This window comes from Lingula anatina, chromosome 5 (genome assembly GCF_051362555.1).
Source record: "Lingula anatina isolate TDL-2025a chromosome 5, LinAna3.0, whole genome shotgun sequence".
In the NCBI taxonomy this organism is placed as follows: domain Eukaryota; kingdom Metazoa; phylum Brachiopoda; class Lingulata; order Lingulida; family Lingulidae; genus Lingula; species Lingula anatina.
Window position 1 is genome coordinate 9,450,600 of NC_141771.1, and position 27,722 is coordinate 9,478,321.

Genomic DNA, 27,722 nt, shown 5'->3' on the forward strand with positions numbered 1-27,722 from the left:
CTATTTTGAAATAATTCATGGCATTAAATGTATTATTATTAGGGCTACAAGCTGCAAGACTTGCTGAAGTTCTAATGAAAAGAAAGACATGATTGTGATGGTCCTGTCTTGGCTTAAGATATGCTTTCTAGGTGATTACAATACAGGCTGTTGGAGAATGTAGGGAGTGCTTTCCACCAGAAACACTGACTATACTCCCATGGACATAAGAAAAAACATTCAGGACATTTGAATGTTGTGGAAAACATGAATGTGTTCTCTAATACGAATAGTTTACTGTTATAGTGGACATTTGCAACAGGACATGCCTCACTACCTTCGCTGATCTCATGATTGTTACATGTAACTAGAAACTAGAACTGACTTCAGCTTCAGCGCAGAATGAAAGTTGACAATACTGTACCGGCACATGTTGGCTCCATGTTTTATGTTAAATCCTTTACAATTGATCACTATTAGGTAACTATACTAAAGGTGGATGCAAGGTACCTTTTAAGTTTTTGAACCGGGTGTTTTATGTTCAAGCTTTGACCAGTGGCTATTCTTGGAGAACTCCTTAGGATGGACACATGGTACCTTTTAAGTATCCAAGCCATTGAGTTTTCTTTGCTTCTGGCATAAGATGGTGTTGATTTTTTTCCTGAGGTTAATTTTCCAATAGAGAGGTACCATGGGAGCCTGACCTGATTATCAGACCCTAAGGAAATGTGGATTTGAGAAATCATTACATGTTGCAGGGCAGATGAAGACATATATGGCCATTGCCTGATGATTACTGGTTTGCAGGAATGGCATGGACTACTGGCAAGATGTTGGGGTGCCAATGACATGTTGTTTTGTTGTATGTTTTACAACATTGGAAGAAAGGTTTGTGTTGTAAAACTGGTGAATAAGGATCACTAATCTGTTAAGGAATTTTGTTTTATTTTTCATACTCAGAATGATTGAAGTACTGTGCAACTGGGTATGTAATCCCTACTTTACATTGACATATGAATGTTCTCTCTCTCTCTCTCTCTCTCTCTCTCTCTCTCTCTATCTCTCTCTCTCTCTCTCTCAGCATCATGGCCGTGTGAAAGATTCCATGTGTTATAGAATGCCTTTCAATATTTTCTGAAAGCTCATTGATCAGTGTTTACAGAAATCAGAGATAACACTAACTTCAGAAGGTCTCATGTGAATTATAAGCAGTCTCGGCTGGCTGGCCAGGTGCGCCTGATGCATTGACAGCTATGTGAGGACTCATATAGAGATAGAGTCAGGTATATATAACATTGCTATGTGTAGTTTGAAAGGTTTGGGATCATGTTTGTAGCCTTGGGGGAGAAAACAGCTCTCTTTTGTCATGTAAACTTCACTAGATAGAGCTGCTTTGAGGAAGTGTTCCCTGCTGTATCTATAGGATTGATGCAATACTGGTATTTCAGAGCACCTGTGACTTGATATAGTTTTTTTGTAATCTTCACAGCTGTCCCATATATATCTCTTAAAGAAATAGATGTATGCAATTGCTGTGGAATGATGATGATCCATTCCATAAGGTAGAACATGAATGAGAAGAGATATTATTTCTTGCGGTACAAAGCATTAACTTAAATGCCTTTTCCAGTCTGTATTAGCAGTATGCTAGAGGCACTATTGATCCATTTAAGATGCGTTTATCTCTCACTCACTCTTCCTGACAGCAGATAATTCAATCAATCTTGCATGGTCCAGAAGACTATTTCTCGGTTGAGTACTGTATAGACTCTAGGGACAATCTAAAAACAAGACTCATTTGAAGTGAAACTAAGGAGACTGTCACAATATCTTTGGATAAGTTTATGAAATTTTAAGTTTTTTTAGAGGAGGTAGAAGACTGCAGGGTGCAGAACAAAATTCTCTGCCTAGAATTTGGCCACAATTAACTAGTAAACTTAAAGAAAGCATATGGTCGGCAATGTATACTTCACAAGTGGGTGTTTTCAAGCCCTTCCCACAGCACAAGTATACAAGCATTGAGCAGTTAGTGTAAGAGCCTTCTGTGCCTTAAGCTGTTGTAGAAAATAGAGTACTAGTACTTACATAGAGACTGAGGCAAGAGATGCTCAATTGATATTGTAGGAAGAAAGTTACTAGTAATAACTAGAGAGACTTGAATGTGTTTCCCAGAAAAAGAAACTTCAAATAAAAGATGCTAGCTTTTTGGGTAGGTGTGTTAGAATTGGAAGCTGTATAAGTGATCTGTGTTTTATAATGCCACATAGTTACAGTGATGTCTTTTTGCTGTGTTTCAACAGAAATGGAGTTTCACTATATCATGAACAACTGGCAACATTTTCATCATCAAGTGTCCAGGGTCTTGAACACAATTTTAAACTTTGTTTGAACTTGAACGCCATTGTTCAGGTGAACTATTATACTAGTAATTATTACCAAATAAACTCGGTGAACATTTCCAGGAACTCAACAGCTGTTAAGGTTTTTTTTTTTTTTTTACTCTACTTTCACTACTAAGAGGAATTTTAACACAACATAAGGTTTGTTGTGGTAGGAAATTCTTCTGTAATTATTGACAGAAGGAGTCTTATCTTTATCTTTCATACTATGCCAGTGTGCTTGAATGTTTGACCTGTCATTCTTAAGACTGATGTTGAAATTTTTTGCAATAATACAGTAGCTTACTGAGGAGATTAATTACTGCCATGCCATTTAAGCTGTTTTACCTCAGTGAACCTTTCTGAAAAAATCCAAATTCCAGTGAATTATGGAATTATTACAGAAAATAAAATTCACTTACAATATGTATAGATATTTATCGACAAAAGTATTGAATAAGTATAGTTTCGGGGTGGATGTGGACTTTCATACTGTTTTTTAACCCTTGTTTATCATTATTTACAGATAACGCCATAGTCAACATGAGCACAGCGGCGGCCATTAAGCCCCAGGGGACCAATGGCGGTATCCCTGGTGCCCTGGCGCCTAGCCACGAGCTCACAGATGAGATTTTGAGCGATGAGGAAGGAAAGGTGGACTTGACTGTGGTGCTACCTGGTGGACAGCAAAATGAGATGACAGTGGATTCCCAGTGAGTTAATTGTGATTGTTTTGTTTGGAGTGTTGATTCACTGTGCTAGTTGTGACAACAGTGTGAGTTGATTGTGTTAGTTGTGATAGCAGTATGAGTGAATTGTGTTAGTTGTGACAGCAATGTAGGAAGCGAAATGGAAAGTGATTGTGCTTTGCTGGAGAATGTTTTCAGATGGTTGAAAATGAAGTTATACAAAGCTCACAGTATCCTAAAATATATTTGCCTAGTTTTAAAAAAATTATCTCCTATCAGTGCTATATACGTATTGAGAACTACTCAAATATTTTCCAGATACAATGCTTGGCGTGTTAAAATCACCAGAAGCACAAAACTCTTTTATTAACTTATTTTTTGTTTGAAACCAGCTAATTGAATGAATAATGATAATTGTTCTCCAATTTTCTTCCCAGCATTCCTGTAATGGACTTCCTTGTGCAGGCTGCAAAGGCCAATAAGCTCAGCCCTACAAGTCATGTGATACAAATTTTCAATGACGATACAGGTCGCCCCATTGAATTCAAAGCTAGCCAGAGCATTGGCTCCCTAGGCACAACCAGAATTTACCTGGTATCCAAGAAGGATCTGAATAAAAAGAAAAACTACAACTTTGAGGTAGGTATATTTTATTAGACTGAACTAAAAAAAATTGTGGAAGTGTCTTTCAAACAGTATAATTATTCCTAATTAATTGCATATCAGAAGTCATGTCTTTATCGCTTATACCACAGAGCATTGTTTACTAGTATTGGTGTCAGACGACTTTATCTGTAACCGTTTTATGACTTGGTAAAGTAAACATTGCAGATAACCGTTAAGTGTGCCTCTGTCTTTGATTCTGAATATAAGGACAAATAACAGTACAGTCGTTCTTGTTGTTCTATATTATGACCATATGCTTTTACCGCAATATAACATTACAGCTTTATTATTATGTTAACGTAAATGAGGAACTATGTTAGACAACCATAATTGCTGCACATTCCATTGCAAAAAAAGGTTTATTTTGTTTTTTGTCCTTTTGTTTCTCTCCCCTTCCCTGACTATATTATATTAAAAGTATGACCAAATCTCAGTGTGAGAGGACCATACTTTTTACCTGTGTAACAAAGGAGAAACAAAGAAACATATGTCAGAAGTTGTTCTTAACTTTAAGACAGAAAAATATTTAATGATCATGAAATTTGGCCAAGATCAATCTGAAGGGTTTATTTGAATGAAGGCATCACCTTTTACACACACACAAAAAAAATGGCCAGTGTTGTAAACCTTATTAGTAGATTGATATACAATATTATCCTGACAGTGTTGAAAATTTCATTTAAAAAGTTTTTAGTTTTAAAGTTAAGGCAACTTTGACATTATTTCTTTTCTGATACCTTGCCCTGTACCATTTATGATAGCCACCATTTTAACATACGGTATATCAGAATATGTAATAACAATAAGCTTAATAGATTACCCAGAAATGGAGCAGAGCTATATGCACAAATATGTGACTTTTTAGATATTTGAAAATTTGAGTTTATTATATTCCCGGGGTGCTTTGCAAGGTCACGTTTATTTTTATTAATTTTTCAGAGATGGTTTTGAAAATTTTATACTGGTTTTAGCTACGGTTTATGTTTAGATATAGCTTATAAGTTATTACCCAGCTTACTTTTCTGTATTTATAAAGCCATGTAATAGTAGTTATGAACCCTGCAGATTTCCACAATTTTTTATTTATAAAGTGTGATTGTTTCCATGAGATTATTTTCAACAAGTATAATGGCAGACTGAACAGAAGTGTATATTAGCAAATTAAAGTAAGTTACTGTTGTTGTCGCTATGAAATCTGTTGAAACTCTGTCTCATTTCAAAATCACACTTGCTGTGAAGGAAGGTAATCTGCAAATACTAACATAGATTTGAAGCTATAAGGATTGAGAACTGAAAGTCATTGTTTTGAATTATTCAGGCACACAGAAGAACTCCTGGCAATGTGCCAATGGTAAGACTTGGCCTGTCTGAAGTGTAATATTATAGGATGCATAAAGAGTGTCAGTTATTTTATTGTTGTTTCTATCTTTTTTGCAAGAAGATTTGTTTGTTTGAGGTTGCAGTTCTAAGTTACTATCAATTAAAACTAATAATGTTTTAGAATTTGCTAATTTTTAAAGCACTCTCTGTATTTGATGTAATGAACAAAGATTTCTTAGTTATATTTAGATAAACAACTATGAACATTGATGAAATTCAGTGCTTTTGGTGCTAATATGTTTTTATTCTCTTGTTCAAATTGCTTTAAGCAAAATGCTATAAAATCTTTATATAATCAAGTTTCTTTTAATTATGAAATAGACCAATATTTGTAAATCATAATATGCATCTTCTTTAGTGATTTACTTAATATAATTCTTGCTGTGGAATTTTTTCAGCTTGTGGCATTAATTCAACAATAATTGCATATGGTGCTGTACAAAACTTTGCTTTTCAGAAGTTTTTATACATTTTAAACAAGAGTTGACTTAATGCTTCATATACCACTTCTTCAAAGAAAAGCATGGCCAGAGGGCTTTCTTTATGATTCTGATCTCCAGTGATGATGATAGATTTAATTGTTGTTTCTAGGTGCTCTAACATGCAGAGAATTTCAGCCAAATTATCATCTGAGTGCATTGACACTTCACTCAAAGTTAACAGCCCAATAGCCAAACTCATGCAAGCATTTACTAATAGAATTTGACAAGCAGATTACATTTTCATATTTTCATTCAGTCATAATAAGAATATCTGTTCCTTTAATTTTCTAAAAAATGATTTATAAATCATGCAACTTTGCAATTTAACTATTATTGCTGTAGCAAAGCAGTCCAAGCATGAAATGTGGCAATTTTAATTTAAAACAGCTTGCAAATGATTGTGAACTTGCACATGGCAGAATGTAAAGAAGTTATAAGTTCAAGGGTATTGATGCAACTTTTTAGTTTGTAAATTGGACCCACTTCTACTTCTCCTCTCCCCCAGGAAAAATGTAAAAAAAAAAGAAGAGGATTTTCTACTTATAGTACTTCTTCTAAGTCTGTTTGACTAAATATAACTGACTGACTAAATAACACTGTGGGACTACTCTAATGCAACCAAGCATATCAATTTATAGTTCAAGTATAATTATACCTTCTTTGTATAATGGCTTTGTATAATATTAATTCATGGCTCAAGTACCCTTGGCATAACATTATTCAAAGTTACAACACACAAACCTTTTGAAAAAAAATAATGCTTGGTTGAATGCACCATGAATATTTGCTACTGACAACATTGCCTTCTTCTCAATTGACCTAATTATAATCTTACTAGTAAGGTCGCTGGCAAGGAGAAAGTTACAGTGTGTAGACAGATTAATACAATGTATAGACAAAAGGTACTGTTACATCAATACAAGAAGTTACAGTGTAGAGGCTGAATGATACAATGTTGGAGTTGTATCCCTCTACTGGACCACAGTTCATGGTCACAGTGTTAAATGATTTCCTGTTTTCATCTCCTAAGGTTACCATACGGCTGACAGTGAACTTGCCAGGAAAACAGAAACATGTTTCCAGAGTCAACCCAAACAAAACACTGGCGGAGATATACAAACAGGTTTGCGATGAGAAAAACATGGATGCCACACGATATGACTTTCGACTTATCAATGAGCCAGATAGACAGTTGGATATGTCTACTAAACTGAGTGACTACCCCAAAACAAATGAGATCAATCTCATTACTGTCAAAGGTAAGCGGTAAGAGTTGTAGAAGAGCCATTGGTATAAACAGCTCTCTAACATTTATGTACTAGGTACCAGTACTGTACTGTAAGTCTGGTATATAGAAGTAGTGAAAGTCACTATTTAAACTCTGATTTAAGCGCAGACTTTGCTCATATTTAATATACCTTTCTCTTGTTAATGAAACATCGAATTAAAACAATAACTTGATGATATTTCTGTCCTGCAGCTCCCAATTTTCGCAAGTCAACAACAGATCTTATATATGCTCAAAAGACTCTCAGTGCAATGCAAAACCCTAGCTCCGGCACCCTCATGCCTGATGGGAAGGAGAAGAAGAAAAAGGGATTTTTCTCTTTTATGAAGAAGGATAAAGCTAAATTTAAGCCAGTAAGACATGAAGCTTTTCCACTTTTGGTTAATTACTGTAATATTAGGTCATTTGAATTTACTGCCCAAAGGAATGGCATTTTAACAATTTAACAAACAGGTAACTTTTTTCTCTTTTGTTAAGGTTCCGTAAATTAATTATTTATATCCACTGAGGAATGATGTTTAGATTTTGAGATGAAGACTACAACCATCCACTATTATTCCAGGCTGAAGCTGGTAACAGTGCTCAAAAAACCTCCACTTCATCACTCCCCCCTTCAAATGGAACCCACTCATCCCAGCAGTTACCCAGACAAACCGTATCAACATCGGTTTTATCAACAGCCCCTCAGCACATGCAGCCTGGCAGCTCAACCTCACTGCCGAGGCCTGGGAAGCCCCATGCTAAAAAACGGGCTGCTCCAGCACCTCCACCACAACAGGTGGCTCCATCTAGGGAGATTCCAGTCAAGACAGAACCAACTGAAGAGATTAATAGTCTTTCACCTCTGCCAAACTTGCCAGTGACTAATAAACTTCACTCCAGAAATAGTTCAGACTCCAGTGGATACCATGAGTCGCCGTCTAGTCCTACAGAGTCACCAGATTCACATAGAGACAAGATGAAGACGAGTTTAGATGCAACATCTCTGGAGAGCAATGATTTAGGTTGGCAAAACTCACAGTTTCACATGTAACACTTTTTATATCAGCAGATTATATAGATCGGGAAGCATATTTTTTGACCAGACATTTTTTGCATATGGAAATTATAACTTGATGCTGTTCTGGTAAATAATGAAATGTATCAAGGTCATCCAGATATACAAATATTTTAATTAATGGTCTCTTAAAACTCACATATTGTATTTACTATTAAAACCATTATGAAATTTACAAACAAAGTGTAATATTTTCTTATCGAAATGTCAGGTCCCGAACCATCATCCATGGGAAGCCATAGCAGTCCACATCCTTCAGTGAATACTTCCACAGAAACTCTCACAAACTCAAGACTCTCAGAGGATGTGCCTGATGCACGCACGCCTGAAAAGCCATCGCCCACAAAAGGAACAGCAACTGCCAAGGGTGGCCGGAGAAAGGCGCCCGCACCACCACCGCCACCTGGTGAGTGTAACATAACCTTGACCTTTCAGACAACCCTGGGTATAATCTGTTGGCTTTTCTGAAAGTTATTATGTTATTTTTGTATTAATGAATGATTACAAGATAGGGGAATGTCTATGCTTGTATATGACTTAATCGCCTGAAAGTGCTGTCTCTTTGTTTTAGATCTAACAGTAATGAACTATGACAGGTGTAACTCACAACATGACAGATAGGGTTTTCTTCCATTATATATGAAGACTTTTAAAGATTTGTGTATTGCAACAATGATTATGAGAGGTGGTATATTTACATTTTCTATACCAATTTATGCCTGTTTTTGGTGGTAATGGTGCCCTACTTACATGTGCTATAGACAACATTAAAGATAGTAGAACTAGTTTTAGGTATGGTTCATGGTAAATAACATGTCATCTTTTAATGAAATTAACTGTTGTTAATACAAGTTTTGTGTTTGTCCATCAGCATTATCATACAAAACTTTTTCAGGTGTTAAAAAAGGCAGGAACACTCATGCAATTTATATGGACAGTCTTATTGTCATATAAATTCTGGATTGTGACCTCAGAACCATAATCCACTTAATTTCAGATGTAGGACATCATTTTAGAGAGTGACTGCCAGATCTGCAGGTATCTGAATGACTGAAACATTATCTCATATCACCAGTCATATTGTGTCATGCAAGTCGGGTGACATAATTTTTTTCCTTTAAAAGATGAATATATTTTGCCACATTTTGATGAGACCTGCTGTGATTTCAGGTGTGAAACCCTACAGACCGCCTAGTCATAAAACCAAAGCTGCTCCAAAACCAGGAGTTAAAGTAAAAGCTAATGGTAAGAAGGGAGACTCAGTGTGGGTCTTCCTCACACTGTACCCTAGTTTTCACCTGCTGTTGTACCTACCTGCACCCTTCTGGCATGACTTTACACTTGCCACAGTACCTACCAGCACCTCAGTAGCATGATTGCTGTGATTTGCAGCATGATTATGTATCCATCTTTGTTTTCTTTGATATTTTGAATCAATAAAAAGCAAACTGCATATCTGATTGTATTCTGCTTGCTATGGATTGCAGCTTGAAGTCTTTTTTTTTTCTTTCAATTTTTTCATTTACGTTTGCCAGGTTGTAGCTTAATTTACCTTTTTCATGATTTCAGCTTTGGCATTAGAGATTTTATTTCATATTTTTTTCAGTTTGTGAATCATGGTTTCTAGCTTTTAATTTCTAATATTTTCAGTTTGCTTATATGCAGTCTTTATTAGTTTAAATTAACATCCAATTAGCACCGACTTCTATGGGATTGGTCTTTGATATTATAGTATTGTCTCTTCAGATAATTTCATTTCAGTAATATTTTGTCAATTTTGGCACTGTGCATTTAACTTAATATGCTTTATCTTATTAACTTATAGAAAATTTGCTTAAATACATCCTTTTTTCATCTTGAAAAATGATCATTTTATAGTGCTTTTGTTGAGGTATTAGTTTTCTTTGCTTGTAACTTAATTAATACATTGTTTTACATTTAATAAGCTAAGCTTATCTAGGCTGAATTGTTTGATTTGCTTTAGCGCAGGATTTAAATATAAGTTGATGCCATGTTTTTTGTAGATATTCTAGTTGATTTTAACTTGGTAACATTCATTCCAAGAAATAATATTTAAGATAAAAATCTTAACACACACACTGTGAGATAGGTAGATAGATAGATATACTAGTATGCATATTCATGTCTTTTAATCTTTATATTACATTATCTTTATATTATCTTTTCACAATATCCAGAGATTTCCTACGAATCTACTCAGAGAAAATCCCCAGGCTCACATCTTTTATTAGTACCACCAGCTTGTACGCTGGCTGTACTCATGGTTTTAGTCCCGACCCGTCTCGTACAGCTCCGCCGGCTCCTGCGGCTCCTGCGGCTCCGCAGGATGACGTGGGATACAAGTCACCGTTACCGCTTCTCCTCTTAGACCGCAAGGACCTGTGTCCCCATCTCTTGGATTTAGGTCACATATAATCTCAACTTGAACACCCAGGTTTTTTGGTCTCAGTTGGTGCATTGACCTGGGCGTGACGCTCGTTGAAACGCACCCTTGTCAAAATTTTTGAAAATTCAATGCTAAATATCTCCCAAACCGATGGAATTATGGGAAAAATTTCTACAGATGGCTGACCGAAAGTCATATGTGAGGATTTCAAATATGCCCTTGGATTTGACCTTTGACCTTTATTTCAAGGTCAAACGGGCCAAAATTTTCTAAAAATAGGAATTTTTTTGCGAGAAAATTTTTATTTCAGCCGATTTTCAGAAACTAAACAGATCTTACCTATAATATTATGGGCAGGTGATACCCTTAGGGTCATCTTTCATTTTCGTGAGTTTGGGGTCAATCGGTGCATTTTCATGGTAGCAGCGGCCATTAGATGCCGAAACTGAAAACTCTGTCTAATTCTGGTACCGTTAATGCTAGAGACCTCTTGTTTTATGCATTTTGTAGAACTTGTCAAGGGCAACACTCGGGGTGGTGTCTATTTTTTTGTTTTCAATACGGCTTAGGCATTGCACTTTATAAAAAGTTCAACATCCTAAATTCAGTGGTGAAAATAAAATGTGAAATACTCAAAAATTAGAAGAGATGTGCCCATAGTTACTTTTGAACTTGAATAGGAAGTCATATACTGGTAATCTGTGACCTTGAAATTGACCTTTGACCTACTTTTCATGATGAACTGCACTTTGCAAGTTTTCTGATCTTTATATCTCCAAAACTGGCAGAGATAAGCCCATAGTTACTATTGAACCTAAATAGGAAGTCATATACTGGCAATCTAACTGTGACCTTGAAATTGACCTTTGACCTACTAATTATGATGAACTGTACTTTACATGTTTTCTGGCCTTTACATTTCCAAAACTGGCAAGGAAATGCCCATAGTTACTATTGAACTTGAATAGAAAGTCATATACTGTGACCTTGAAATTGACCTACTTTTTCATCATGAACTGAACTTTGCATATTTTCTTGCCCCTGACATCTTCAAAACTAGCAGAGATATGCCCAGTGTTGCCCCTTGGTTTTCTCTTTTGTCAGCATATATGCAACACTGATAACTCATTTCAAGGAAAACCAATAGGCCTATTGTCCAGAAAATCACAGGAGTGATCAATGTTAGGAAAATACAGGCCACTTGGAAAATCCGCTTGACTGGACCATTTTTATGTTATATATATATTTTTTTCATACTTTGAGAATTCTTGTTTATTGCATAGAGCTTGTCAAGGACAAGACTGGTTGTGGTGTCCCTTTTTTTTTTTGGGGGGGGGGGGGGTCCATTCGAATGCGCTTACTCCAGCTGGTGGTACAATATCCGGAGGCGGTATCGCCTCTCTGATCCTCTAGTTTATAATAGTTATATTCCAAGCCAGTTTTGCCATTTTCTTGACATAGTCTTGACTAAAGCTCTACACAACTAACCAAGTAATGCCATAATAACAGATTTGTTAACATGACTTCCTCCTTACTTGTATGACCCTGGTACTTACTGCTTTTATGTTTTCTTTTTAGTTGATGTTGTACCTTAATACTTTAATGGGAGAACTAACGGGTCCTCAATGTTTCAAATTAACATGTTGAACTTTTTTGTACCAGTTTTAATATACTGAGGTGGTAGGCATGTGTATCTTTCTGACTTTCCTGTCTTCTTTCTCTTGTTTAACAGGGGTAGTTTATCGTGAAAAACCAGGTAAACCTCCAAGACCTCACACAATTGTAGGTGGCGATATACAAGAAGAGCCCAAGTCAGCACCACGCCGTCCATGTTCTTTTATTGCTCCTCCACCCCCTGTGTCACCTCCCCCAGGGGATTTGAAAACCCCAGAAAATATTGAAGATTTTCTTCCATTGGGACAAGGCAATATGGCGGTGGCGGGAAAAGGGATTTTGCATGTAAACACTGGTATCGGCACTTCTCCTGTTGCTGATGGTAAGAAGATGGAGATTAAGAGACGGATGGAATCCTTTTATATATTTATTTTTTCCATTTCATTTATTTTGTTTTATTTCATTTTTAATTTTATTTTTTCATAAATGTCAATTTCTTGTTGTGTTGGGAGTAGCTCTCGTTTCAGAAAATTGTGCCATGAAACATTTTGCTTATAAGTCCCTTCCCCTACCCCCACAACATAAGTATCTTGAAATGAGGAAATCTATCAAAAAAATTAAATAATATTTTTTTTAATTATAATCTCAGAGTGTTCTTTGTTACCTTTAAAGATTCCATCTGCTTCTTATTATGTTCCACTTTCTGCAATATTTATTATTTTTTCTTTGTTTAATTATTTCTGGCTATTGTTATTGCAAGATATTGGTTTGATTTTGTTATCATTTTGTTGTAAATTATTCTTGCGTAGCTTGCATAGCTATTCTGGCATGAGATAGGTGTTATTAATTTATTAATGTGGGCAGTGGTATACTTTGCTTGTTTGTATGGTTAAGGGAATCTAATGTATTGCTGTGGATCATCTCAAAAGTTAACAGACGACTGCAAACAAGATGGATTATTTAAAAAATATTTAAAAACCTTCTGACATTTGATCAGACATTTGATTTTATGATAATTGATTTTTATTTAATGCATTTTTGAATTGTGGAAAAGAATAACAGTTTACTAGACAATGCCAAAACTACCAGAAATATCCTGAACACAGATACTTCGTCTGAAATTAAAAAAAATATTCAATTTTGCAATCAACTTTTGAGATTCCTCCGATAAGCTGAATAATTTGTATCATTTTATGTTTTGATTGAATAATTCTAACAGTAAATATCTCCACAAATGGCTTCATACTGTATAGCCAGTGAACACACAGTGGTGGTGACAGAATAGGGGATACTTGTTTATATTAAAAAGATGGCCTTTGCTCTGCCTCAAAGTTTACACTTTCGGATCAATTTCTTACATGATAAAATATTTTTAGAATCAACATCAGAAAAGAGCTTATGGCTCATAGTAGTCAGAATTGGGTATGTCATGGTTGCTTAAAACTGTTGCAGAATTATATTTTTTTTTAAGCGCCCAGACCCACATATCATCCCTGGAAGAGACTGATGGATATATGAATATCATGTGCATAACTTTCTTGTCTTCAAAAGTAAACTGTCACCACCAAGCTGTATACTTCACTGTGGCTATGTAAGCTGTCTAATGCCATTTCTCTGTGTGTGACACTGTATGTTCAACTTGGCTGTATTTTATGTCAGTGATGGTATTTGTCTTAAAGTTGTCATGTCCTTCCCGTACACGAATGCAGTCTTTGTAGGAATTAGAAATCTTTGTCATTGTGACCTTCTGAAGAAAACAGGAGTGCCCATGTCCACTTTTGAAGTATAGACCAGAATATCCTTATGAAAACAGACATGTTCCTGATTGTTTAGTCCACCATAATGTTCTCTTTGTTATAAAACCAATGCTCTATACAGATCTGTTAACTGGAAGATAAATCTACAGATACTTTAACACTAACAGAACCAATTTTCTTGATTCATTGAAGGATTTTCACATCAGACGCCAGGACTATAGATGGCAGCACTCAGCCAAGACACCTTTTGATGTATTTCTTGTTTCATTTCTATTGTGCTAATGAGAATATTCATTGTTTTCAGCTTTTTTTCTCTCCCCTGCCCACAATTGCATGCATATTGCTAACAAAGTTCATTGAACATTAAATTTTAGCTCATAGTCGAAGTAACAGTGGAGATGGATCAGTGACTACACTAGATGACATTGGAATGTGTTTCGAGGACACAATCGCTGCTGCTGAGGAGGCAATTCAACGCGAGGATGGTACGTTTGATCAAATGGAGAAACCCCTTCCCTTCCTGGGTGAAAACCTAAGTGTGCTGTGCAAATAGTCCTCTTTAGAATCCCTTCTGTGCTAGATATAGAGAGAGCACCCAGAATACTATCAGAGATTGGTCACATGGGATGCACTTTTGCAGAATATTCCATGGAAAATTCCTTGGAAAATGGAGGCGTTGCAGAATCCCAGCACCAGTGACATTTTCTTCTCCACTATAATAATTAAAACCTCTGTATGCTTTCATGACTTTTTCAGATTTGTCTTCTCTCTAACCAATATGTTGTGTTGATTGAGTGATTTTTGAAAGATGGCAATTAATGTAGATTGTGATTCTTTTTCTGAGACTCTTTATGATTGACCAAATTTCACTTTTCAGCTCAATTCTAATTCATTCTCTTCTCAGGTTTTGCAGTGTGCCAGTTTGTCACAATCCACCATCTCAACTACCACAATTAGCCTTTTCACCTGCCATATTGTTTTCTTTCTGATATTGAATTTAATGTGCGGATGTGATTGAGTTCCTCTTGAAATTTCTACCAGATACTAGATGTCACAAATTACTAATAATTAAAACTACACTAGACATCTAATCATTAGAAGCTACTAATCCAACAAAATTTTAATCCCATGTAGGCTTCTCAGATTTGTCTCATTATTTGAACATCTAAAATATATCTTTACTTCAAATTCAATTTTGTTTACTCACAGGTATATTTATTATTTTTTATTATAGTGTGTGTTTAAATTTGTCAGTCTGTGTCTGTTGTCAGCAAGTATATTACATGAGTCATCTGAAGATAAATGACAAAGCTTTGTTCATAACTTGGTGCATTGTACTCTCTTGCTCTCCATGTCAGCTCCTATGTAATATGATGGATAGTCACCAGTTTGAATATGTCACATGCTCACTCGCCCACTTAACCTATCTTTTGCTTGCCATATGCACAGCCATATCAGACTGGTATCCACACAATTTGGCAGGTCCCAAAGTCAGCTCAATTTTTTTTTTTTTTTTTTAGTTATTTGAGATTGTTTGGACAGAGATGTTATTGTCTTCCCATGGACTGAATTGACCCCCCTATCCGCCTCCCCCCCTCTTCAGTCTATGCACTCCCTAATAGAGAGGTCGAGTGAAAAAACCTTGGTGTATATAATGATAGATTTCCACTAACTCCCACTACATCACATACTTCCAGTCTGTCAGCAAGTACAAATGGTCCCATATAGTCGCCTTCACACCGAGTTTAACTTGGACCAGTATTAGACCAGTTGATATCACCAGTCACCCAGTAGCCTCAGGAATCCCTATTGCACGCAGAACAGGTTAAAACCCCCATATTAAGTGAACTGGTATCTAAATTGACAATCAGTATCCATCAGACAACCTGTAATTTATAAGTCTAAATCAAACCTGATGTGAACGTGCCCTGTCTGAGCAACAATGTTGCCTTTTACTTTAATGAGTACGATAAATCCTGTTGATAGTCAGCAGACAAGAAGAAGGTCATTTCCAAGACTATACTTAAGTCTTTATATCTGATGGTGAGTAGGTAATTTACATGTAGACAGACCCGGGCCACTTTGGGGAGATAGTCACCACTGGTTTAATTGCATGCTTCGGAGACTGCATTTGACTTTGAGAACAGGGGGTTAACTTTGGAGGCATTTCATTAGCAGGGTTTAATTGTATGTTTTTGATGCATTTTTGGAATTAACCTTTGGCTTTCCCTGTGAAGAGCAGTTTTTGTTTTAGATCTCTAGTATGTAAGTTATTCGCTGACAGCTGTAGAGATTGTAGTGTGTTTTATGTATGTGATGGTACACAGTGCTCAGTCCTGTCCATTATCTTCAACAGTGCAGTTTGTGCAGGGAGAGGACTGGTAGCTTTTGCTTTGATATGTGGAAGTTATATTCTGCTCTTGTTTGAGTGAATCAGTGTTAAAGCAACAGCTTTTGCTTTACTGAGAAGTAGGAGGTATATATCAGTAATTTTATGCTTAGAGAATTTAATGTGCTAACACCTTTGTTCTTCTGGATTATATTTATGCTTGTGTCCGGGGGGGGGGGGGGGCTTTTTTTATACATTTGTCATGTATGAAAAAAAGGGAACTTTCGAAACAACTGAAATTTTGTTTATTTGTTCATTAACTATACTTTCAGACGAAGGGTACAAAAACGAGATGGCTCAATTTGTTGAAAAAATGAGTGAGATGACAGCTGATATTCACGATGGAAATATTCCAGACGATGAACCACTTTCCAGTCCTGATATTTCCCAACCATCTGACCAATCAGAAACAGGGACTTTTGTTCGACATGGCGATACTGATTCTGAGTCAAGCTCAATTAAAGATGATGTTCACGAACTTCCTGAGACGGAGGAGATGAAAGTTCCTTCTCAGAGAATTAAAGTGGAATACGATGCTCCGTATATGGCAATGGAGGACACAATAAGCCAATCAGAGGAGGTGCCTGAATATATCTCACCTGAGCTAAATACTGAATCGAATACCGAAGATGACAAGCCTGTGGAAATCCCTGTTCAGCACACGAGGAATGAAGATGATGAAGATGTCAAACCCAAACCAGAGATTGAAATCCAAACATCTGAAAGTGATGCTGATTCAATAAAAGAGGCCCAGAAAGAGGTCGACGCAGCAGATAAAAAGAAAAATAAATCAAAAGCCCTTCTACAGGAAATCTCTGGCAATGTCAGTGGGAAGGCAAAAGAGACTGGAAAAGAAGACGAAAATATCAAAAAATCCAAACCAGTAGACTACCCCCAGCAAGGTGAAGGAGAGGCAGACACCATGCTAGAAGAGAAATCCATATCTCAGATTGCTCTCCCTGCAGTGAAAACCTCAGTTAATAAAAAGCAAAAGGAAGAGCCTGCTAAGCAACCCAATGTTGCTCAGCATTCGGACCCTCTAAAAGCTGAGTTAGCACAAGCAGTCGTTAAAAAAGCTGAACCAAAACGAAGGGCAAACCAGGATGACTTTGAATACAAAAACCCATGGATTGGCCCGCGTATGGGAAAAACTGAATTCATTGTGCCCAAAAGTGCCCCACGCAAAGCACCTGCTAGTCAGCCTGTCGTAATTGACGCCCCACCACCAGTAGTCAATAGTCAACCCAAAGTTATTCAGCGCCGTAGCCTGCAGGAAATATACGGTAGCCAGGTGGCCGCCATACCAGGACCAGTGCCTCCACCTGTTGAGGAAAAGACTGAGAAGTCATCTGAAGAAGAGACCCAGAAGGAACAGGAGAAGGATGCTGCCTCTGGAGATAATACCCCATCAGAGACCCCGAAAGAAGAGTTTATTATTGAAAAAGAAGATTATTATGTGAACAAGATGCCATCACCAGGGGTGAGTATGGGGGAGGGGCTTGATTTCGCAGTGTTTTTCAAATCTAGTCTGTGCCCTAGATAGATTACTAGTCTTTAAGGCCAGGATTTATAACTTCATTGGTCCAAAGCATTAAGGATGGCCAACAACTGAACAAGTCAACAAAATGTCTCTTATCCCACTATAAACAATATATTACTAAAATGATTCCCGTTTTTTCCAAGATGTCCATCGTGAATTGTGTTCAGGTTGGCTATCATTCTTAAAAAAAAAAAAAAAAAAAAGATATACAGATAACAAAAGTGGTATAAAATTTATAAAGTTCACTATAAATAAATCAATTTGTACGTTGTCTTCAGACAATCCGTGCAGTTCCAGTCAAAGTAGAGACGGACAGCGAGCTGGAGACTACAGACATGGACACCCCAGATCCCAGCCCACGCCCCACCTCACCCTCTTCACTAGGGGGTGCTGATGGCCTCAAGACAGAGAAAGAATGGCTGCAGGTAGGTTGAGAATACTTGTGAACATATAAATTTTTTATATGCCTGATTTGCAGTGTTGTTTTCTTTTGTGTAACATTTGTGATTACTTCTGTATTCAATGTGATACTGGACCACCCATAAATTCCAATTTTGTATTACTCCTATATTTTGGAGATCGGATATGATAGATGAACTTTTCTTCTGTGTATCTTTCCAAGGAGGTAGATAAAAAGTTAAGAGAACAACGACAGTTACAGGGACAGTATGAACAGTTACAGCAACAGTTTGGACTATGGCAAGCCCAGCTCATGCAGAACCAGGTAAATATCTTGTTTGTCTGTTAGTTTGTTTGTTTGATTGATTGATTGTTTGTTTGTTTGTCTGTTTTAATTCAGGATATGTTTGTAGTCATACGCTAAAATAATAATGAAATTAAATTAGATAATATCAAATTAAATAATATTATATAAAACAGGTCCAACAGTCTATTATGTTCTATTATTGAGTCAAACTAAAACATTTTGGTCTTGTAGCTAAGACCTATTTGTTTATGTGTGTGTGTTAAACCAGTCCTAGACAGGTTTACTAGAGAGCTGTCCAGTTTGTGTCCAGTCTGGACATTGACTGATAATGATTGTGTGAGCACCTGGCCACATAGTGGTCACTTCAAGCCACCTGAGAGCTTAAGACATGCAATAGGCATATTAACCCTGCCCTAGATGTCATTCAAAGGCCAGTTTCCAGTAGAGATTTACGTTTCAGCTGGATGTCTAGTTACAACTAGCTCATATTAAGCAAGAAATCTTATCCTTCTGCTGCTCCCACTATCGTCTATGATTGAGGAAAGTTGCGTGATATTTAATTGACCATGCATGATAAGCTTATCATAATGGTTCATTGTTAGGTGGGTTCAAGTCCACTGGAAATGGGTCTTAAATTGTACCATGTTGTTTATGTAGCCAGATATGTTAACAGTCACACTTTTGATTTCAACATTGAGTTGTACACGTGGCAGTGAAGATGTCCTGGTGACTACACTGTTTCTTCTGCTAGAGTAAGTTTAACTAATAGCCATGTTAAACAATGATTTTGAGCATGACTGTTCTTGATAATGTACTTCAATATGGTGTGAGTTCAAGCAGGAAATCTGTTTGTTATCAGTTTAGCAGGTGGTATGGTTGACTTTATAAGACCGTACACATACAATTATGTGTGCATGTAGTAACTCAGTATTACACTTTACGTTTTCATATTTCATTTACATGTGTGTATTTGTCGTTTACTTTAGGCAATCTTGGAAGAAAAGAAGATAGTGCAGGCAGGATCTCTTCAAGAACAGATGCAGATGCACCTGCAGAGGATGGCAATGTTACGTGAAAGCATGGAAGTCTTTAGCAATGCTATCTCAGAGTCAGAAAAGATGGCAGCTGCAGCACGTGCGAGAGAACAAGGACAGGGGGCCCCAGCTTCAGAGACGGTTGCTGCCAGTGAAGCAAAAACAGTTGAAGCTGAGGCGACTGTCACAAAACCAAAGCTTGAGAGGTAACGTGGATTTTTTTTTTCTCTCTATTATAAGGCAAAAAATATCTTAAGGCAAAAAAAAAAATTTTTAGATCAGATTAGTATGGAACTTTTTTTACTTTCAAGAGTTATCTGTGTGATTTGATTCTAGTATCCATTTTTATTCGGATGTCATTTCATACTCTCCCTGAACGACCTTTTTTGTTATAAATATATATTATTTATAGAAACTAATTCTGCAAATCTAATACCACGATTTTCTGATATCTATTTTTACTTCCCTTTTGAATCATAAATATTCATCATAAAATTCTGACTATCTCCTGTCCCAGGTCCTCCAGCATCACCAGCACTATTCCCCGCGGCTATGGAGCCAAGTTGGACCGCCAGTCTAGCTTTACACAAGTTCGAGACATCAAGGCAGAATTAGGGACTTCAGCTTCGTACAATACACAGAAGTCACAGGAGGATACTTCAAGGTATGTTTTTGTCAGGTGTTTTCGATTGTCATCTTTTGTATAATGGTTCTATTGACTTGTATTGACATTTCTATACTTATTGGTATACTAATTACAGCATGTGTAGTTACTTGAATGTGTACAAAATGTTTGCAGACCTTTGCTGGGGAAGGGCTCCCTGCACACTGCTGTCTCATCACTTATCATAATCAATTTTATTTCATTTGTTAACCATTTTCATTTAGCTATGGAAAATATTTTAAGGACGAGTCTCCAACTTTGTTAAAGCCTTGCAGAATCAATTCACAAGTCAAAGCACCTATTTTACTATTGAAAAAATATCTTCAAGGAAAATATTGACTTTCTTTGGAAAGACCTAAAGGACTGCCCCTCACACTCACCCAGTCCCCCAAATTTTTTTTTTTTTTTTCAAAGTTGTTAAAATTGAGCAAATTATGGCTGCATGCCATACATAGCATGGTTTTGTCTTTATTGTTTTCTTCCTTGCAATTGCTGCCTTCTTAAAGAATGATGCATAACTGCACATTTATCCATCTATTCATCTAGGTCTGCTGCTCTCCCAAAACCATACTCCTCTCCTCGGTCTTCCATGATATCCACTGTACCCCTGCCTGTGGCGCCACCTGCTCCTGCGTCTGCCCCACCACCACCGCCTCCTCCGCCACCACCTTCCAACCAAGTGCCAAACGGCTCCGTCAAATCAGCCGCTAACGGACCTGTGAAACCAACATCCAATGGACAGGCCAAACCACCAGCATCTGACGACACCTTCAAACTGCCTGATGCATCTGAAATGACAGCACTGAAAGTCAACTTGAAACCAGCCAATCAGAGGCCACCATCGAAGCGTTTTGAGCCCCAGCTGGATCCCCATGAGGAGCTCATGATCGCCATTCGTAATGCTGGAGGGCGTAATAATCTACGGAAGGTCAGCTATAAGCCTAAATAATCCCCAATCCTACCACCATGTTATCTATATGGAGGCTTTGACGTAAGATATATCAGTGTACAACGATGTGGTTTGAAGTGAACCTAGTTAGTGTAGAAACTTATGGCTAGGACCTTAGATGGTGTTCCAGTATTAACTAGACTTCCTACTACACTTCCAATAAAAAAAAACATGGCCTGGTTTTATTCTTTATAACTCATTAATAGTTGTAACATTTTCATCATTTTCAGAAAAGGTTACTGTTTGGCTTTTTGATTTATTTTATTTTATTTTGTTTTATTTTTTCTTTTTGCATTACTACACATTGATGTTTGATATGATGTTTAGCACTTTTGAGAATGTTTTTGCTTGCCTTTGATTTTGTTTTTGCTCTTGGTTTTTATGTTGTCTTTTGCATTTAATTCCATTTACTGGTAACCTTTTCTCCTTCATTTCTAATATATGAATTGTTTTATTTTCTTTTTATTCAATTGATTGTTTTTGGTCAGAGTTGTGTGATTTTTAATTTTATTGCTTTTTGTTTTGATTTTTGTTTGTGTCGATTTATATTCTTTGGTGTTTAAAAACGTTAAATTGTTACATGCTATCTCCATGATTAAACAATTTTGCTAAAAAACACTTTTAGATTCATTTGATTATGCATGTTTTAAAGCATATATGATCGGCTTATAATGTTTATTTAATATTTCACATGAGCTTTATATAATTCATTTTTGTTACATGTTTTCGAAGAAACCTATGATGGTACTTTTTAAAGTCCATACAGAGCTTAAACTAACCTGGCATCACGCCTACCCCCCCCCCCCCCCCCACCACCCACCCACCCACCACCACCACCTAGATATATGCCTTTTGTTGAACTATGCAACTTGTACATGGCATTGATTGTTTTGTCTTTTTCATTGTTTTTTAGGTCACAGTGAAGGAGACGCATTGGAGCAAAAGCACTGCAGGGCCATCTTAATTGAAAATAGCAGCATGACGTCACTGGATTTGTGACACAGGGATTTTAAGCTGACAAGAAAATTGCATTGTGGAAAAAATTCTAACTGGCAAGAAAAATGGCATGAAAATGTATTTGATTGAAGATGTGATTTAAAATACTGCAGGAAGTAATGTCAGAAAATGCATTATTCAAGATTTCACAGAAAGAAACAGAAAATGCATGAAAAGATATTATATTTGTTCACATAACCCATTATACCATTACTTTCTGACACAGTTGGTGGCTGATTTTCCGTTGGAAGGAAGATTTCTGGCTGTGGGAATATTGGCTTTGGCGAGGCAATACTGGCCAGGTTATTCTGCACTTCTTACTTCCATTGTACAGGAACCGTGAAGGCCAAGAGACAAAACTTCAATCTTTTTACTGGGAAACCAAGAACCAGGAAAATGATATTCTGAGTAATATTGAGAGTATGGAGAGTAATATCATACCACAATGACTAAACATGCTGTCAGAAATGATATTGCGCCACAAGGAATATATAACTGTTCACCAGTTGTGCTTTGAATTTGACGCTGTCAGCATCCACTGGGTATGTGTGATAGTTCAACTGGGTTCCTAATATAAACTTCATATAATATGTATGCAGTCGGAGACGTCAAAAAACGTAATATATATATCCAATATGGATGCTACCAGTCATGTGATCTGAAAAAGTCATGTGATCTATGGAAGTCATTTGACACCTTCTAGGAAGGTGCACAACACCTCATCTTTTTTCCTGCAAAATCTTATATATACAGATTTTTCCCTCACCTCTTTAATTATATCATATTATATTAATTGATAGTGGTCAGTTACCTAAAAGACTGATACAGAATTGATGTCTGATTGTTGAGATCTGAGATGGGGAAAGGAGTGGAGTGAGAGCAAAGATGATATGTGATAATATAGTGTAATCTTCCAGTAGGACATAGATTGTATTGTATTGTATATACTATCTGTACCACATAGGCCAGACTTAGTAATAGTTGTCTTTTTCTCTTTCAAAGGAGTAATCAAAATGCATTGCTGTATATTAATTGCATGCATCACATAAAAGATATTGCGAGTCAGTAGTTTATTAGACTCTCCTATTTCCAATTCATGTACCAGTGGATGAAGTATGCCTTACCTTATTCTGTAAAGGTGCTAAGAAAGAATTGAAACATATCTAGGGCTAAAGGGTTGGGGGGAGGGGTCACCCAATTTTGAAATATTTCAGTTGATTTGTATCTGTTTGAAAATGGGGACTAAATGTGATGCAGAGAATTGGTTGTGATTTTATGTGAGTTTGTGAACAGGAAATTAGTTTATCAACAGTAGATCTTTATATAATCTTTATTTATTTTTTTTAATCCATGTTTTCAGCAAGGTTTACTTCTTCAGCAGATAAGATTTAGTGGTGAAATATTCAGACCCTTGTTCACTTTGATCCAGTCTGTTGTTATAATCTATAAATGAAATAACACCAGTGCCTTATCTTTCATACACTTAATTAATCCCCGTAAATCAAACAATTTTTATATGCTGGATGTAGCAAGATAAGTTGATTTTAGAGACATATATAAGATGTGTTAGGTGTGAAGGAACTGGTTGTGACATTGCGACATAGTTGAACCCCAACAATAGTCAGATTTCTTAGACTTTTAAAGAGTCTTATTTCTTTTGCAAGCACAGTTATGCTTCATCGTAAACTACAAAATTGGTCAATGAAGAGTGCTCTTTGAAAGGTTTCAAACAGTGGAGAAACAGTTTTCCAGTTTATAATACTGTTCTGTATTGATGTCCTCAGTAGAAATTGTAGTTAAGAAGCTTCCATTTTATTGATAAGAATTTTTCATTCCAAAAGTTAGAGAAAGTTGAAATAATATAATTGTTTAAATGTGTCATTTTGTAAAATAGAATATTTTTAAATATTGATTTTGATACAGAAACTCCCCTAACTGCCATAAAAGCAGGGCTTACTAGATAGATATTTGTAGGGTGCTGTAGAAATTTACAATCTAATTTTTTTTTTTTTTCACTTTTACAAAGAGTCAGAAAAATTCCATGCACGAGATTGAAAGTCAAGGTTGTGAAGGGTCTTTTCTTGAGCAGAGCCACCTTGTGTTGAAGGTATTATTTGCCGTATTTCCATTGACATGAGCATCCAGATAAATTGTATATATTATAAATATAATACAGAAATTTACGTCATGTATGTGTATGTTAGTGCTATGTACTAATTTATCTTAGCATGTTGCTGTAACTGGTAGCTCTAGTTAGTCCTGATAATCAATAATAAATTATATTTGTTTATTTCAATATAACGAGTTAATAACAATGTGTATATAATTATGAAAAATGTGAAAAGAATTAAATAAGGAACCCTATATTTCTCACTAAGTAGAAGTGAACGTTGGTGCAAGTTAACATAGTTATGACGCACAGTGACGTCACAAGTTGTATAAATCACACAAGAAGCTGCACTGTTGCTTTATGTAACGTTAGACTATGAGAATTCCGACAAATATTGTATTATCCCCAGGTTGTGGAACTATGTAGCCTCAACATAACTTAAAATTGATGGTAGACTAGAAAATTAAGGGAGTTATCAGTACAAGATTTTGTTTGTAAAGGCTCGTTATTTTATTTATTTATTTATTTATTTGGCTTTTTCCCTTTAATTGTTACCGATATTACCACCCGGCAATCTAGAGCAATGTAGTCCATTATCAGAGAGCAGATGTGACGATATAATCATTTTTGGAAAGAAGGCAACATTAAAAAAATTCGAATGTCACGACCATGAGCATTTATATGGTATTTTTTTAATGAGATAATAGTCCTCAACTATGCAAACACGTGGTACAAGTATAAAAAAAACGGTATTCCTTTTGATTGCAGCAGGAGGAAAACCTCAGAACTGGAAATTCATTCATTTGTTGGGACAGAGTAGCACAATTCAAGATGGCGACTGTCATGTCTGATACTCCTGTCACGTAGCAACTTCAAACGAGCCGCACGTTCAAAAGTAGAAAACGATAGTTACATAAGGGCAAAAAAGGAGGAGTTGAATGATTTATCAAATTTCATGATAGTCTACCATTTGTATGTATAGTAACACTTATTACCATTATAATGTGATATTGCATCGTATTTTATATCATTCTGTTATACATAAGACCCATTAACTGTAACATTGTTGGTTATATCATTAAATTGAATATATTCGAAAAGATTGTTGTTTCACTTTATTTTTCAAGGTGCCAACATTGATACGTAATAAAAGCGCAAAATAAAAGAAAATGAAGATGAAAGAAAACGTATTACCAATAATTATACTTTAAATTAATTCGTAAAGAGTCTTTCTAATTTTATACTTTTGGGCGTATTTGCTTCACAGTGCGATTTTATATATAGCGACGGAAGAGAGAGTTCATGGCTACTGTTTGCTATATAAACGAGGGAATATCGAAAAAAATTTAGCTTCAAACAGAAAGTTTATTTATTTGGTTTTTTATTTATTCATTTAGTTGTTTGTTAATTTATAAAAAAAGCAGTTCAGAATTAATTTGAAAGGAAAAAGCTCGTAGTTCATCATTTATTTATTTATATTTGCCGTTTGTCGACGCATAGCAACAGTGCCGCGATGCACATATTACTAAACATTTGCATCCCGACAGTTATAACACACAAACACAGAGAGAGAGAGAGAAACACACACACACAAGCGCGAGCATTATGTTAGTAACTGTGTTTATTTGTATTGAAACTGTTTCAATCTCATCATCACAGAATCAAACACAGAAACAAAATTGCACAACAGAAAAAGTAGTGTAGTTTTTAGAGCCAGTCAGCGGCCTCCTTCTTCGCGTTTGTTGACAGCGAAGGACTTGGCGCTCTCCTGCGAGTCGAGAACATCGTCTAGGGAACGCCGTTCTGGAAAATAAGATTTGGTTTTTAATTTATTCATTTTATTTTATTTAAAAATCGAAACCCCAAATAAGGGATAGTGTGCTTATTTTCTCAACAACATTGTATTTTATCTTATCTATCCTTTGACTTGTCGTTATTATTTTATTTCTTTTTACCCTTATTATCTGTATTATTATTACAATTTTTATGTCGTATTCTTACAGAAATTTCAAATGTAAATTGCTACAAAAGTAGATCGAGAAAGGGTAAGAGAGAGGGTGAGGTGGAATTAAAGAATTCGAAGCAACTCAAAAGTTTCCCTATCCGTCTAGAATGTAGAAGAAACCGCTCATTTCTGCACTGCCAAATTTAAATGAAGCAGTCGGATGAATTCTCAAATTCTCCTGAAGCTGCTGTAATATTCATAGGTATTTGTTAGACATAAAACGATTGTGTCACGGCACCGCTGACGCATTTGACCATGACATACCTGAGGCATGGGGAAATATATCCGTTAGTAGACTGCTAGCTTACCTTTAGAAGACACGTGCAGCCCACCAGGATATGTCTCATGGAGCTTGAAGTCGGATTCGCGCAGATCGGCCTCAGAGGGAGTACCTACAAAGCAGATTGTTAGATAATATTATATCGTATTACAGGGTGGTTTTCGTGAAATTTCGATGACTCGCTTAGGTCTTTGGTAAATCAAGTAGTTGTGCATATATTCAATAACTTTTCGAAATAGGGGGTGGGACGGTTTTTCTAAAACTGTTGCGATGCAAAAAGACTTACGTCTCGATATGAAACGAGATTTAGGCTTCATTTTACATCTACCATGGTGCTAATAATCTTTGCTCTATTCCCAGGCACCTATTGCAAAAAAGTATATGCCGAATCCGTTTCGCTAGCGTCCACTAAAAGACGAACGGCCAGACTTCTGTTGGCCATGATATACTCACAATAAATGGCAATCACCAGGAACAAACAAGCTGCGACGAAGATACCCTTCTCCATGGTAAATGTGAGACGATCACTACCCCAAGAATGTAGATTTGCTGCACGGTCATCTTTATATAGTGCGGTCGTCATTATATGTCATTTTACTTTATTGGTGAAGATTGCTGCAATCAATGATGGCAATATTAATATTGCTAAATTACAAATCATTTTATGCCTTTCAGAAAACACATCAATAGCAAATAATCCCTGGCTTTGGGAAATTGTCATCTCTTTATATTTTTTCAAAATTGTCTGCACTTTTTTTTTTTTTTTTTTTTTTTTTGTAAATTGACTAGTACTGCGCTTCAGGGAGAATCCCCGCAGAGACAGTACGCTCCTGCTGGTACGATAACTTAATTTTGAACACTCCCAATGGGATGGGGTCTTTAGTCTACTTTCTTGGCCATTAGCCTCTTTTCAGGGGTACATGTACCTTGAAAGACTAAATTACTTTCAGCTGGACCAGGATAAATGTTGAGAACGACTTTACCATTTATCCCGCCTTCCATGATACTACACGATAAACGAAGACTGTTCGACAGTTTTAGTGACATAAATTGTTTTTCATTAATGGTTGATTAATAAAAATCGATGACATTTTTTGCGCTTGTTCTACAATAAGCCCATTTTATTCCTTCATTATTAATCTTTGAACGCAACAAATTGCAAGGTCCAATTTACCAGGCAAAATAAATTAATTCCTTCATAACTCTGTTCAAATTACGCAACAGATTCAGCAATCATAGAATTTTGGTGAATCATCATAACACTGATAATTACATCAAAAACAGACATAAAAACTGGCATAAAACATTACGAGAGATAGATAGGTAAATAAATAACATTTAAAAAGCTTCAT

At 36.2% G+C, this 27,722-nt stretch overlaps 1 protein-coding gene and 1 long non-coding RNA gene across 16 annotated transcripts in view; one reads left to right on the forward strand and one right to left on the reverse strand.

The window, feature by feature from the left end:
• The window catches only part of LOC106150906 (uncharacterized), a 51,066-nt gene extending 25,881 nt beyond the window's left edge, over window positions 1–25,185 (forward strand). For 6 of the 15 annotated variants that reach the window (XM_087012583.1, XM_087012584.1, XM_087012587.1 and 3 more), the window contains 17 exons: window positions 2,884–3,070; window positions 3,484–3,685; window positions 5,031–5,063; window positions 6,605–6,833; window positions 7,055–7,215; window positions 7,425–7,866; window positions 8,131–8,325; window positions 9,090–9,164; window positions 12,059–12,322; window positions 14,072–14,182; window positions 16,359–17,566; window positions 17,905–18,051; window positions 18,249–18,350; window positions 19,319–19,572; window positions 19,884–20,030; window positions 20,577–20,958; window positions 21,893–25,185. In XM_087012583.1, the coding sequence (XP_086868709.1) occupies window positions 2,901–3,070; window positions 3,484–3,685; window positions 5,031–5,063; window positions 6,605–6,833; window positions 7,055–7,215; window positions 7,425–7,866; window positions 8,131–8,325; window positions 9,090–9,164; window positions 12,059–12,322; window positions 14,072–14,182; window positions 16,359–17,566; window positions 17,905–18,051; window positions 18,249–18,350; window positions 19,319–19,572; window positions 19,884–20,030; window positions 20,577–20,958; window positions 21,893–21,943 (4,173 nt within the window). In that variant the 5' untranslated portion in view covers window positions 2,884–2,900 and the 3' untranslated portion in view covers window positions 21,944–25,185. Of the gene's footprint in view, window positions 1–499; window positions 868–2,883; window positions 3,071–3,483; window positions 3,686–5,030; window positions 5,064–6,604; window positions 6,834–7,054; window positions 7,216–7,424; window positions 7,867–8,130; window positions 8,326–9,089; window positions 9,165–12,058; window positions 12,323–14,071; window positions 14,183–16,358; window positions 17,567–17,904; window positions 18,052–18,248; window positions 18,351–19,318; window positions 19,573–19,883; window positions 20,031–20,576; window positions 21,022–21,892 lie in introns of those variants that run through there. The other 9 variants (XM_087012588.1, XM_087012590.1, XM_087012592.1 and 6 more) reach the window with 9 other exon arrangements.
• A 503-nt stretch (window positions 25,186–25,688) lies between these two features.
• On the reverse strand, window positions 25,689–26,970 carry LOC147761605 (uncharacterized). The gene is made up of 3 exons (XR_015334823.1): window positions 26,824–26,970; window positions 26,399–26,482; window positions 25,689–25,888 (listed from the first exon to the last, which is right to left on the reverse strand). It is a non-coding gene; the product is annotated as an uncharacterized LOC147761605 (long non-coding RNA).
• Between the last annotated feature and the right edge of the window lie 752 nt (window positions 26,971–27,722).